Below are 14013 nucleotides of genomic sequence, written 5' to 3' on the forward strand. Positions count from 1 at the left end.
GACTGCCATAACACCTAGGGAACAAGCTGTACTACCAAAATGATTAAGGTTTTAAATGACAATTTTAGATTATATTTTAGTGATCAAGATTTAATATATATTTTAAACTGCTGCTATATCTATATTGTCTCTGTTATACCCAATTGCCATTCAATGTATTCCTGTTGTGTTTTATGATTTTCCTGATATTGTAAGTGAGCCGGAACTGGTCTGTGACCGTAATAATAAAATTCATTCATTCACTTCACAGATAGATGGGGGAAAACAACAACCTCAAATCAGCCCCAGCCAGGCAGGCCAGTGGTCAGGGGTGATGGGCGATGTAAAGGCCAGCAACCTCAAATGGAGGAAACCTTGAGTTTGGCTGACCCCTGTGCAAGAACTATCTTGACCGACTCCACGTTCTGCACCTGAGCAAACGAGACTCCAGACCCACCCGACAGAAACTGGACTATTCTAGACAGATGAGAGCCGGAAACTGTAACCAATCCAAAGCTTTATTTTGAGTACAACAATCTTCTTCCTCTCCAGAGGGGAAGAGAGATGGGCATTTGGTTGAGCAGTGAGTGGCATTAGCAAGAGATTATACAGCCGCACATCCAGTTTGTGGTGCGGGGAAGGAAGTCAGGTGTGCTGAAAGGAGCAGAGAGAGGACCTTGTCCCGTGTACCCGGGTTGTGTTTGCACGTTACACTCAAACCACGGTTTAGTGCAGCATTATAGAGCCGGACTGCCTCTCCCCCAGACCCTCAGCCTCCTACGCAGCCAGGACAGTGTCAGAAGCTGTTGCCAGCTTGCATCTGAATGAGCATCACGGCTCGACTATGGTCTGTGTCAAAAGATGCCAAATGCAAACCATGGTTTCCTGAAGCTGCCTTGCTGAAATGAGCCCTTGCTATGGTGAAACTGGGATTTGACATGGCAAGTTTAAGGGGAAGCAGAATCTTCCAAAATCCTCCTCTTCTGGCTGTGCAAGAGAATAAGGAGAGGGGAAACGCATGACCCCTAGAGGGGACTAGGCTCATTCGCGTGACACTAAACCGTGGTTTGGCATGATGTACAAACATGGCCAGGGAATATGCTAGGTATTCTGTAGCCTGGGGGCAAATCGGGTTGCATCAATAGCAAACCTTCATCCTGTCCCGAATTTTGCTCCCAACACCAGCCCACGTGACTATCTCACCCCAGCCCAAGCACTCAACACTCAATTCCCACACAGTTTGGTTGCCCCCCTCTCTCCTCTTCAGCAGCAAAAGCCTGCCCTGCAATTTCTCAGCTTAGAACCCATTTTGGTCGCGTTGCCAACTACTTTCCCCATCATGGCTCCTGTGTCCTTCAGAACTTGCCGAACAACGTTCCCATCCAAGTAAAAAAGCCCTGTGTCGTTTATGTTCTGGGGATTAATCCAACAGGCTCAGCTCTCCCACTCTGGCTTGATCCCCACCTGTTGAACTTCAGCCCCCCGCCTCGTTCCCATCACACAGCAAGGAAAAGGCACAGGAGCCTTGGTCAAGGAAGAAGTTGGTGAGATGATTCCCAAATTAAAGATTGGGCTGGGGAGCCGGGCAAGCGAGGAGAACAGGAGGAGGTCAGCACTTTTAAGAATAAGGCACAGCGATTCCCCCCACCTTAGGGAAAGTGTGTGTGTTCAGTCATTAGCAGAAGCAGCTAAAAGTAACACTCAAAAGCATTCCTGTCTGAGATAAAAATCAGCTTGAATCTGGGACAAGGAGCAGGACCAGAAAATGCCCCCTGAAAATAACATGCATATAATTCAACCCGCCGAGGGGACCCTATCCTGCCGGATTCAGGTGGACAGGATGATTGACAGGCACAGAGCTAGGCAAGGGTTACGAAATAAGATTTGTCCAGGGAAACAGAGCCGTGGAAGTGTTAAGCTTGAGGTTATTCTGCCCCCTGGTGGCCGAAAGCTGTAAGAGTCTAAAACTGCGACCCAAGATGGGAGGAGGAAGGAAAACCCGAAACGGACCAAAAACCGCCCATTCCCCACAGCACAAACATACATTTCCTGCAAACATCAGCCCCCACCTGATGCTAGGTGGGGAAGGCGCCAGTGCCAGGTACGAGTGCAAAAGAACAGCCCGCAGAAATGACACACAAGCGAGCAGTCGGCCAGGATGGAGACGCACACCCTGCCTGGAATGGAGTCCCGGGGAGGGAAGAACTGGCACTGGATTATGGCACTCGCTGGAATGGACTCTCCAAAATGAAAGGAAGAGAAGGGTGGGGTGGGTGTCAAAAAACCAACCCCACCCAGAAATGCCTTGCCTCGAGGCACACCTGACCGCAGCCCGGTGGCTACGGCGGCATTCTCCAGATTCTCTTTCTTTGGTGATGCAGCCAAACCCCAGCCCAGGTCCCGAAGGAATGGAGGGTGGGGTGGAGGGAGACAGAGAGAGAGAGAGAGAGAAAGGGAAGGAAGTGGAGATAACACAAGGGCCCTGGGTTGCGCTACAGCTTGCTGTGGATAAACTGAAGCAGTTTCTCCAGCTGAGCGTCCAGGGAAAGCTGGTCTCCGTCGTTGGTGATGACCCAGTCATAAGGCACGCCCTGATCCAGGCCACATTCGGATTCCGCGTCGTCAATCCCTGGGGTGGAGAGGAGAGGGAAGACAGGCCATTTTGTAGTGATCAGGTGGGATTGCTATGAGGAATTATAACAAATATAGAGTAAGCCATCTGTGTCAGCAATGAAAGCATTGCGTTGACTGGGTTTAAACTATTTTGATATGATTTTGGATAAATCCACACCTCTGCATCCCTGTTCCATTTCTCTTTCTTGACCGGTCACGTACACAGACAGCAGGCGTCCTGGGTCATCAAAGACAGTGGGCAGTTTCTTTGCTGTAGCTTTTCTGATATGTTAATCTTAGGATGTTAATATTAGGGCCAGGAAACAGGTTTCACATAAAGGTGATAATGATTGCTGTCCTCCTGGCCATCCTTCTTATCATGTGTATTGATTGTTTATGACCTCCGGGGTTGCTGAATACACTCCTTTGTAGTTTTCATTCATTTACCCCAAAAGTATGCATGCTTAACTAGTGTTTGTAGTTTAACTTTGTGCCCACGTGGGGTTTGTGGAAATGCTCAGAAGAAATCTGATTGGTTCTTACGAACACTCTGTAAAAAGCTCTTTTGTGAATAAAACGACCTGGGCCAGGGCCTGGAGACAGAGAGATTATTATACACAACCTTCCCATAGTCTTGCTGGTTCAAGCCTCTGTGTGTATTCTTATTAATCAGAGTTCAATCCTTCCTTTACTTTGGGAATGCCTCACATTTGACTTGCTGGTGCTAAATGGTCTCGGTCCCGTATAGCAGGGTGGCCAACTCTCAAGAGACTGCAATCTACTTTTAAAAACTAGCAACGATCTACTCCTGGTTTTGGGGGGTTCAAAGCTGTTGAGCTTTTTTTTTAGGGAGGAGGAAAGCCCAGTTTTTAAGGGGTTAAACAAAAGCTTTTTGCGGGGGGTGGGGGGGGTTTTAAAGGCAAGGCAAGGGATAAAATATCGCTATGGATGAAACCAGCAGCACAGAAAAAGCTCCATCTTCCCTTCCGGAGATCAAACAACAATGGAGAGCAGGGCGAGGGGGCGGGGCAGGAGAAAGTTTTAGTGATGCCAAGGAAAGGGAGCCAGAGATCGACCGCAATCTACCCACCTCGTGGGGATCTGCCAGTAGATCGTGATCGACCTGTTGGACATCCCTGCTGTATAGTGATGTTAAATTCTCAAGAATACAGTCATACCTCAGGTTGAAGTCGCTTCAGGTTAAGCCTCTTTGGGTTGCACTCCGCGGCGACCCGGAAGTAACGGAGCGCGTTACTTCCGGGTTTCGCCATTTGCGTATGTGCAGACGCTCAAAATGACGTCACGCGCATGCGCGGAAGTGGTGACACAAGTTGCGTTCGCATCCAGAGGTACCACTGTAATCTTTCGGAGAATATTCTCGAGAATATTCTCAATTAATGAATTTTCATTTAAAATAGGAGAATAGACATGTTATAGGACAAGTCCAAAAAATACGATTGGCATCTTAAGGTTTGATACAAGTAAATTCAGTAAAAGGCTATCTTGTGCTTCTAACAGCGCTAACACTTAATAATAATAATAATAATAATTTTTTATTTATACCCCGCCCTCCCCAGCCAAGGCCGGGCTCAGGGCGGCTAACAAGCAATAATAAAAACAAGTTGAATGAATACAACTTAAAGACAAGATTAAAATACAACATTAAAATATTGAAACATTAAAATATTAAAATGCAGCCTCATCACAGGAGGAGAAAGAAAAAAGAAAAAAGAAATGACTGATTTGGTGACTAAAATACAGCTTGATAAGCAAAACTATATGCATACATATAAAAAAGAAGCCATTAACATTAAATATATTATTATATGATAATATATTTCAGTATGTCAATCTCTGGTAAATGGCACCTTGTACCATTGAATGGCACTGCAAAAACCAGTTACTGGCACGAAATAAAAATATAGAAACGTCAACTGTTTAAATCAAGGCCACCTCACAATCTGTTACACATAACTGTATAGGCCTAGGTACTTTAAGTGTATAAAGTATTAAAGCTACTTTCTATGAAAACAAAATCACACTGTATGGCCAAAAGTAGAGAATTGCTAAGAATAAGGTCACACCAAAATAGAAAAAAGGCTATTACATATAGTTGAAATACAAACAAATTCAAATGTTCATTAAATTAAATGAATAGCATTTTTAAAACTAAAACTAAAAATGTTTTTTGTAGCTCACATTTCAGAACTGCCAATGGTGAATGGCACAATGCCCAGTAATGTAACTGGATTAAAAAAAAATCATTATTCATTACTTACGCTGGCAATATCACAGCTTGACTTATTATTTACTAGATTTTTAAGGTTTGTAAAACTGGTTCTTACATTAGAATTTACAGTTTGTGGAGAATATTCTCCAGGGAATTTTCTAGCAGAGAATATTCACACCTCACCTCACTAGTCCTGTATACCTGAGGAGATCAGTATCTCTATGACTTTTAGAAGACATCTGAAGGCAGCCCTAAACAGTCATACCTTGGAAGTTGAACAGAATCCATTCCGGAAGTCTGTTCGACTTCCAAAACACTTTCAAACACCAAATCGCGCCTGCAACCAATCAGAAGCCGCGGAAGCCCTGTCGGACATTCGGCTTCCAAAAATCATGTGCAAACCAGAACAGTCACTTCTGGGTTTGCGACATTCGGGAGCCCAAACGTTCAGGAACTAAGCTTATTCGAAAACCAAAGTACAACTGTATAGGGAAAATTTTAATGTTAGATGTTTTGTAGTGGGGGTTATACTTTGCTGGAAACCGCCCAGAGTGTCTGGGGCAACCCAGTCAGGTGGGCAGCACATGAATAACAAATTACTATCATTATTGACACAAGCTTCCCAAATTCAGGTGGTGGGGAAGAGTGGATAGGACATAGGAATGGCAGGATAAAGCCACCATCCTGACCAGAGATGCCAGGATAGCTCCGTTGGTGAGAGTGTGGTGCTGATAGCGCCAAGGTTGCAGGCGCGGTCCCCGTATGGGACAGCTGAATTGAAATACTTTATTGTCACTTGTACAACTTGTATACAGTGAGATTACTTGAGCACCCCCCACTCAGCTCTCTTAGTCGTAATTCCCCTCGTTTACCGACACACACACACCAAACCCGAAAGTCAATTGCCCTGTTGTTATCTTTTCATTCAGCAGCCTAACAGCCCACAGACAGAAGCTGTTCTTTACCCTGTTGGTGCGACTAATCAGGCTTCTATATCTTCTGCCTGAGGGCAGGAGATCAAGAAAGTGCCGGCCAGGGTGTGAATCATCCCTGAGAATTTTCCTCACTCTCCTGAGGCAACGTTCTTCCGCTATTTCATCCAGCGGATTCACGGGACAGCCCGTAATATCTTGCGCTGTATTCACCACCCTCTATAGGCACTTCCAGGGACGCGGGTGGTGCTGTGGGTTAAACCAGAGCCTAGGACTTGCCGACCAGAAGGTTGGCGGTTCGAATCCCTGCGACGGGGTGAGCTCCCGTTGCTCAGTCCCTGCTCCTGCCAACCTAGCAGTTCAAAAGCACATCAAAGTGCAAGTAGATAAATAGGTACCGCTCCAGCGGGAAGGTAAACGCCGTTTCCGTGTGCTGCTCTGGTTTACCTGAAGCAGCTTATTCATGCTGGCCACATGACCCGGAAGCTGTGCGCCGGCTCCCTCGGCCAATAAAGCGAGATGAGCGCCACAACCCCAGAGTCGGTCACGACTGGACCTAATGGTCAGGGGTCCTTTACCTATAGGCACTTCCTATCAGATGATGTCAAACCAGCGTACCACACCGCGATGCAGTATGAAAGGACACTTTCTACTGTTGACCGGTAGAAGGAGATCATCAGATGTTGATTGACATTGTTCTTCCGCAATACTCTGTGGAGATGGAGTCTCTGTTGGGCTTTCTTAACCACCTGGGTTGTATTCATTTTCCAAGTAAGGTCTTGGAAATATTCCTGCCTTGAAGGGGGTTGGACTAGATGACCCTTGGGTCCCTTCCAACTCTACAATTCTATGATTCCATGCCTACGGAAAGCCCAGACAAGCAGGACCAGAGCGCCAGTCCCCTCGTTGGTTTCCAGCAACTGGTGTTCAGAAGCATCATCAAAGCGGATTGGCTTTGACTTGATTGCTCACCTAATATATAGGAAGAACAGTCCTTAGGGGTACAGAAAGCTCCTTTATAGCAGGTCAACCTCGTTGGTTCCAGTCTAGTCCAGTTTTGTCTACACTACATTGCTGCATCTCTCCAGGATTAACCCCCCCCCCAGAGCAGTGTTTCTCAAGTTTGGGCCCTCAGCTCTTGTTGGACTACAAATTCCATCATCCTTAGCTAGCAGGACCAGTGGTCAGGGATGATGGGAGTTGTAGTCCAACAACCCAAGCTGGGGACCCAAGTTTGAGAAGCGCTGCTTCCCCTTCCCGCCCCATGAACTTACTAAGCTCGCTTCTCACCTTCCTAACCCTGTTTCTTCATGCAAATCCAGGACTGTGATGAAGCACTACAAGCCCTCCATTGGGGGCTGCGTGACGACAACCTTGCCTTTCCATATATATAGGAGGGAAAGGTTGCCATTTTATGATCAGTCTTATTTTCTCGCAGAAAATATTATGATCTGAACTATTATTTTTATTGGAGCAGGGCTTTTTTCTCATTACCGCAAAGAACTGCCAAATGATTAAATGCGGGGTTTTGTTTTGCACTGAATTTTAAAAGCCTAATTGCACACCAAGCCCTGCATTGGGCAATGAGCAGAGAAACAAGAGGCAGCCTTGCCTGTGGTTCACTCACCCATTACGAACACCCAGGCCCGTCTCTTTCGCGTCTCCTCCGTGGCTACGACACGCACCACTTTCACCAGATCCCCATACACGTCCTGGAACCACTCCACGTCCGAGATTCGCCTCGTGTCACTCACTATCTGCGTGGGAAGACTGGCGGGTTAACATCCGGGGAGGTGGGTTCGAATCAATCCCTGCCACCAGCAATTTGCCACCGCTCAGCCTTACCCAGATGGGCTGCGTAACGCCCTCGACCACAATGCGGCAGAAGAATCCCGGGTCGGTCTGGCGCCGCTCCTCTCCCCATCGGATCATGTCCTGCCGATACGTCTCCTTATAAGAGCTGGAGTCCAAAAGGCGCTGGAAGTCCAAGCCGTGCTCCTACAGGGAAGGCCAGAGAGGCGAGCCAGTTATCAAAGCTCCGGGATGAAAACAATTGGCGAACAAAACCAATCCAAGGGTCTACTCCTAAGTAACTTGTGGGACTCACTTCCTCGTGAAATACTGTCAGGAGCTGGAGTCAGGCGTACGCCAGCAATGAACCAATAAACCACCTGATGTCAGTGACAACTCTTTATACAAAGAGACCATATAACACCGGTCCTGAAAGACCTGCATTGGCTCCCAGTACGTTTCCGAGCACAATTCAAGGTGTTGGTGCTGGCCTTGAAAGCCCTAAACGGCCTCAGTCCAGTATACCTGAAGGAGCGTCTCCACCCCCATTGTCCAGCCTGGACACTGAGGTCCAGCTCCAAGGGCCTTGTGGCAATTCCCTCACCGCAAGAAGTGAAGCTACAGGGAACCAGGCAGAGGGCCTTCTCAGTAGTGGCACCCACCCTGTGGAACGCCCTCCCATCAGATGTCAAGGAAATAAAGAACTATCTGACTTTTAGAAGATGCCTTAAGGCAGCCTTGTTTAGGGAAGTCTTTAATGTTTGATGTTTTATAGTGTTTTTAATATTCTGTTGAGAACCACCCAGAGTGGCTGGTGAAAACCCAGCCAGATGGGAGGGGTATAAATAATAAATTATATTATTATTTTCAGCAACTCTTCCCAGAAGCTCTTGCTTGCCCCAAAGAGGCAGCTGTGAGGACTGAAGGGCCCTGCCTTCCCACAGCTGAGTCCTCCACCAGCAATCTGAGACTCCTCAGCGTGTCTGCCTTTGCTCCACCCTCTTCATACCTCTTCTGGTCCTGGGATACCAAAGGGGAGAGGAGCTGGCCGCAGCAGGAGGGGGAGACTCCCTGGTGTCTTCAGAAGCTTGACCCCCCCCCCCTTCCTGGTCCTCTCCAGCCTCCACTTCTGTCTCTGATTCTGGGCCTCTCTCTGCCATAGGCTCCTCCCTGCTCACTAAGCCTTGTTCCCTCTTCAGCATGGGTAGGCAAACTAAGGCCCAGGGGCCGGATCTGGCCCAATCGCCTTCTAAATCTGGCCCACGGACGGTCCTGGAAACAGCGTGTTTTTACCTGAGTAGAATGTGTCCTTTTATTTAAAATGCATCTCTGGGTTATTTGTGGGGCATAGGAATTCGTTCATCCCCCCAAAAAATATAGTCCGGCCCCCCACAAGGTCTGAGGGACAGTGGACCGGCTCCCTGCTGAAAAAGGTTGCTGACCCCTGGATAGATCATGGGTAGGCAAACTAAGGCTCAGGGGCTGGATCCGGCCCAATCGTCTTCTAAATCCAGCCCGCAGACAGTCTGGGAATCAGTGTAGAATGTGTGCTTTTATTTAAAATGCATCTCTGGGTTATTTGTGGGGCTTAGGAATTCGCTCATTCCCCGCCCCAAAAAAATATAGTCTGGCCCCCTACAAGGTCTGAGGGTCAGCGGACCAGCCCCCTGCTGAAAAAGTTTGCTGACCCCTGCTCTTCAGCTTCTGCCGCCACCTCCTCCTCCTTGCCTGCTCCCTCTTCTTGCTCTGACCTCACATCGTCATCCCACTACCATTCCCCTGGCTCTGAGCTTTCTTCCCCTGGCCGTTCCCTGGGGGGTTCCCTAGCTAGTGCCTCCCGCCACTCCTCTTCATCCAGCCAGCCCATGACAAATGCATGTGGGCAACTGTTTTTAAAACGGGATAAGACAAATCCACTAAGATCGGGCCACAGTGATCCATGCAGGCTTGATTATTGTAACTCGCTCTACGCGGGGCTGCCCTTGAAGCTGACCCATAAACTCCAGCGGGTGCAAAATGCCACGGCGAGGCTCCTTGCCATCGGATCACAGTCATCCAGTGCTTTACCAACTGCACTGGCTCCCGGTGGAGTACAGGGTCAGGTTTAAGGTGCTGGTTTTGACCTTTAAAGACCTATGCGGCCTAGGACCCACGTACCTACAGGACTGCCTCTCCTGGTATGTCCCGCGGAGGACCTTAAGGTCCACAAATGACAACATTTTGGAGGTCCCAAGTTGCAAGGTGGTTAGATAGGTCTCAACTAGGGCCAGGGCCTTTTCAGTACTGGCCCCGACTTGGTGGAAGGCTTTGTCACAAGAGACCAGGGCCCTGCGGGACTTGACATCTTTCTGAAGGGCCTGCAAGACAGAGCTGTTCCGCCTGGCCTTTGGTTTGGACTCAGTCTGACCCTTATGTTTCCCTCCCCTTATGGTCTTGATTTATCAGCTATTTTAAAATGAAGCTGCATTTTAAATTGCATTTTAACTTGTATTTTAAATTGGGGTTTTTTCCCCTATTATGTTTTTACTGTAATTTTACTGGTGTTAGCTGCCCTGAGCCCGGCTCTGGCCAGAGAGGGCGGGGTATAAATAAAATTTATTATTATTATTTATTACAGTGGTACCTCAGGTTAAGAACTTAATTCGTTCTGAAGGTCCGTTCTTAACCTGAATCTGTTCTTAACCTGAGGTACCACTTTAGCTAATGGGGACTCCTGCTGCAGTCGTGCGATTTCTGTTCTCACCCTGAAGTAAAGTTCTTAATCTGAGGTACTATTTCTGGGATAGCGGAGTCTGTAACCTGAAGCACCTGTAACCTGAAGCGTCTGTAACCCGAGGTACCGCTGTATTATTATTATTATTATTATTATTATTATTATTATTATTATTAGAAGAGATAGAGGAGAGGGAATCTATCCGAGGCTGTCAGCAAAGCTATCCTAGAACATCAAGAGAGCCTTGCTGGACCAGGCCAAAGGCCCATCCATTCCAGCTTCCTGTTCTTACAGTGGCCAACCAGATGACTCAATGGGAAGCCCAGAGAAAGGACCCAAGCACAAGAGAAACTTTCTCCCCTCCTGCAATTGCCAGCAACTGGTAAACGGAAGCATTTGCTGTGTACGCAGAGCATAGTCATCATGACTAATAACCATTGATAGCCCTCTGCTCCAGGAATTTTGCCCAGCCCTCTTTTAAAGCCACCCAGTTTGGGGCCCATCACTGCCTCTTGTGGCAGGGAGTTCCACAGTTCCACTGTTTGTTTATCTTTTATTTGTCAGCAATCTTCCAGCATTCAGCTTTGCTGAGCTTCAGTGAGTTCTGGTATTACCGGAGAGGGAGAAGTACAACTCTCCGAGACACGCGTGATTTTATAAACTCCCATCGTGTCCCCTCTCATCTGCCTTTTTCTCTGAAATAGAAAGTCCCCCCGAATGCTGCTGCAACCTTCTCTCACAGGGGAGTCGCGCAACCCCCCTCGATCTATTTCGGTCGCCCTTCTATTTTCCAACTCTCGGCCTAACTCGGCAAGGATGCTATGATGCATATAAAAGGAAAGATAAAGGGGCACAAATTGAGGGAGCCACAACCTACCTTGGCATACTGCTCTTTGAGGGGTTCTGACAGCCGCAGGATAGTGCAAACATCAGGGCCCAACCTGTCAGGGGAGAAAAAATTTAAATGAAGCAGATCCAAACATGGCAGAAGTTTCCGTCCTCAAGGACCCTTTAGGGGAGAAGGGCTATGGGTAGGTAGGCAAACTAAGGCCTGGGGGCCGGATCCGGCCCAATCACCTTCTAAATCTGGCCCACAGACAGTCCGGGAATCAGTGTGTTTTTACATGAGTAGAATGTGTCCTTTTATTTAAAATGCATCTCTGGGTTATTTGTGGGGATAGGAATTCGTTCATTATTTTTTTCTTCAAAATATAGTCCAGCCCCCCACAAGGTCTGAGGGACAGTGGACTGGACCCCTGCTGAAAACGTTTGCTGACCTCTAGGCTATAGCTCAGTGGCAGAGTCTGTTTTGCATGCTAAAGGTCCCAGGTTCGAATCTCAACATCTCCATGGGGACAGACACCCACTGTGAGAACACGATGCTGGACTAGCTGGACCACTGGCCTGATCCCAGCAGCCAGGCTCTTCTTATGAACTCTGCCTTGGCTTAAACAAGGCCTAGTCTCTTCCCATCAGATGCGCTGCAAAGTTTGAGAACATCACCTCCCTCCAGGGAAGGGCTTGGCAGACTGTGGATCTTGCCTGCTTTCCCACAGAGCCTAGGACTTGCCGATCAGAAGGTCGGCGGTTCGAATCCCCGCGACGGGGTGAGCTCCCGTTGCTCGGTCCCTGCTCCTGCCAACCTAGCAGTTCGAAAGCACCTCAAAGTGCAAGTAGATAAATAGGTACCACTCCGGCGGGAAGGTAAACGGCATTTCCGTGCACTGCTCTGGTTTGCCAGAAGCGGCTTAGTCATGCTGGCCACGACCCGGAAGCTGTACGCCGGCTCCCTCGGCCAATAAAGCGAGATGAGTGTTGCTGCAACCCAAGAGTCATCCATGACTGGACCTAACAGTCAGGGATCCCTTTATAATAATTATAATAATAATAATTTATTATTTATACCACACCCATCTGGCTGAGTCTCCCCAGCGACTCTGGGCGGCTCCCAATCAAATGTTAAAAACAATACAGCATTAGATATTAAAAACTTCCCTAAACAGGGCTGCCTTCAGATGTCTTCTAAAAGTCTGGTAGTTGTTGTTCTCTTTGACATCTGACGGGAGGGTGTTCCACAGGGCGGGCGCCACTACCAAGAAGGCCCTCTGTCTGGTTCCCTGTAACCTCACTTCTCGCAATGGGGGAACCACCAGAAGGCCCTCGGCCTTTACCTTTACCTTAAGGACTAACGTTGGATTAAACTCCTGCAACTCGTGGCTTTCCCTCCTCCCCACACCCCTGCATGGTGGGCTTCTTCCAACTGCCCATGGCAACTTTTCTACACTTCCTCGCAACCTTCTCCCAGCCCCGTCACGTGTGAAGGGGGAGGAAGGAAACAAAAGGAGGAAACACGGAAGACCGTCTTGCCTCCCCAAAGCCCCAAGCCGTGGGGTGTCGCTTCTTTCCCCTCCTAACGACGGGGAGAGGAGAGGTCGGGGCCGATCTCGCGTGCGCTCCCGCTTCAGACGTTCGCTGCGGACACGGGAACGGGATTGAGAGAAGTCTTGCCACCACTCAAAAAAAAAGGCTTGAAAATTAAAAAATGGGGGGACCGTGGGGTGTCGCTTCTTTCCCCTCCTAAGCACGGGGAGAGGGGAGGTCGGGGCCGATCTCGCGTGCGCTCCGGGTTCAGACGTTCGCTGCGGACACGAGATTGAGAGAAGTCTTGCCACCACCCCTAGAAAAGGCTTGAAAATTAAAAAATGGGGGTAATAGAGGTTTGGGAAGGTCTCTCCCCGCCGGATCCCGCGCGCACGTGGAGCGGTGGGTGGTCTTTCGCCCGCATCCCACCCACCCCGCCACCCGCCATCATGCACGGGGGGGCAGAACACTTCCTCCCGCCTGCTCTTGTGCAATCCCCGCGGCGCTGCTTACTGGCTCTGGATTTCCTCGGCCACGAAGTCCTTGCCCGACTTTCTCTTCCCGCTGAAGAGCAAGATCAGCTTCGGCGTCTGGGCCATTGCAAGAAGAACTCCGCAGCAGCAGCAGCAGCAGCAAGCAGCACTCAACAACGTCTCCCTCCCTTTGCCGGCCTTAATGGTCTCGTCCGGAACTGAGCATTCCGTCCCGCCGCCCTCCGCCCGCCTCGCACCAATGGGGACGTCGCAGGCGCCGCTTCCTGGAAAGCGGGCGCTACCAAGTGAGGAAAGCAAAAAAAGGGGGCGGTGGAAAGAGATGGACGGGACGAGGAAGACCGAATCACGCGGCGTGGGCGGAATAGAACGATCTGAAAGGGGGAGGGGCTATTCTTAAGCCACGCCCCGTATGGAACCTGCGTCCTGGTGTGTTAGGTGGAGACAGGCGTCATTTGCATATTTAAATGATATATATCATCTCAGTTTAGGCACAAAGGACAGAAGGGGGTCATTTGGGAGGCTTATGCCGCAATACATATGTTCCATTTTTTAAAAAAATAAAGAAGTTTTTTATGTTTATAAACATTTCCTGAGTGTTGAGTGTTTGGAAATAGTTAAGAAATAATGACTTTTGAAATATGTATTAAAAAAGGGGGGTTTTCTCTTCTCTCCCCCACCCCAGTTATAGCTGATTTACAGTGATACCAAAACAATTCTACTGAATTTAAAGTATTTTCGGTTTCACTCTTAATTTGAAAAAGTGTAATAAGCATGCCCATTTAAAAATGAGTGTTGTATACTTATTCGTATTATAAGATAGTCCTTGAGAGAAGTGAGGGAGTAACTTACCGAGGATGATCCAAAAGAAATAGTAACATTAAAAAAATTCAGATTGGTAGC

General features: G+C 48.4%; 1 protein-coding gene across 1 annotated transcript; it reads right to left on the reverse strand.

Moving 5' to 3' along the window:
* Positions 1-479: 479 nt before the first annotated feature.
* Positions 480-13476, reverse strand: PMVK (phosphomevalonate kinase). Its single transcript, XM_083591594.1, has 5 exons — positions 13133-13476; positions 11136-11199; positions 7600-7752; positions 7382-7511; positions 480-2608 (listed from the first exon to the last, which is right to left on the reverse strand). The coding sequence occupies exons 1-5, from the start codon at positions 13216-13218 to the stop codon at positions 2472-2474; spliced, it is 570 nt and encodes a 189-aa protein (XP_083447720.1). The 5' UTR covers positions 13219-13476; the 3' UTR covers positions 480-2471.
* Positions 13477-14013: the final 537 nt, after the last annotated feature.

The sequence above is a fragment of the Podarcis filfolensis genome (assembly GCF_964270895.1).
Source record: "Podarcis filfolensis genome assembly, chromosome: 16".
NCBI lineage: Eukaryota > Metazoa > Chordata > Lepidosauria > Squamata > Lacertidae > Podarcis > Podarcis filfolensis.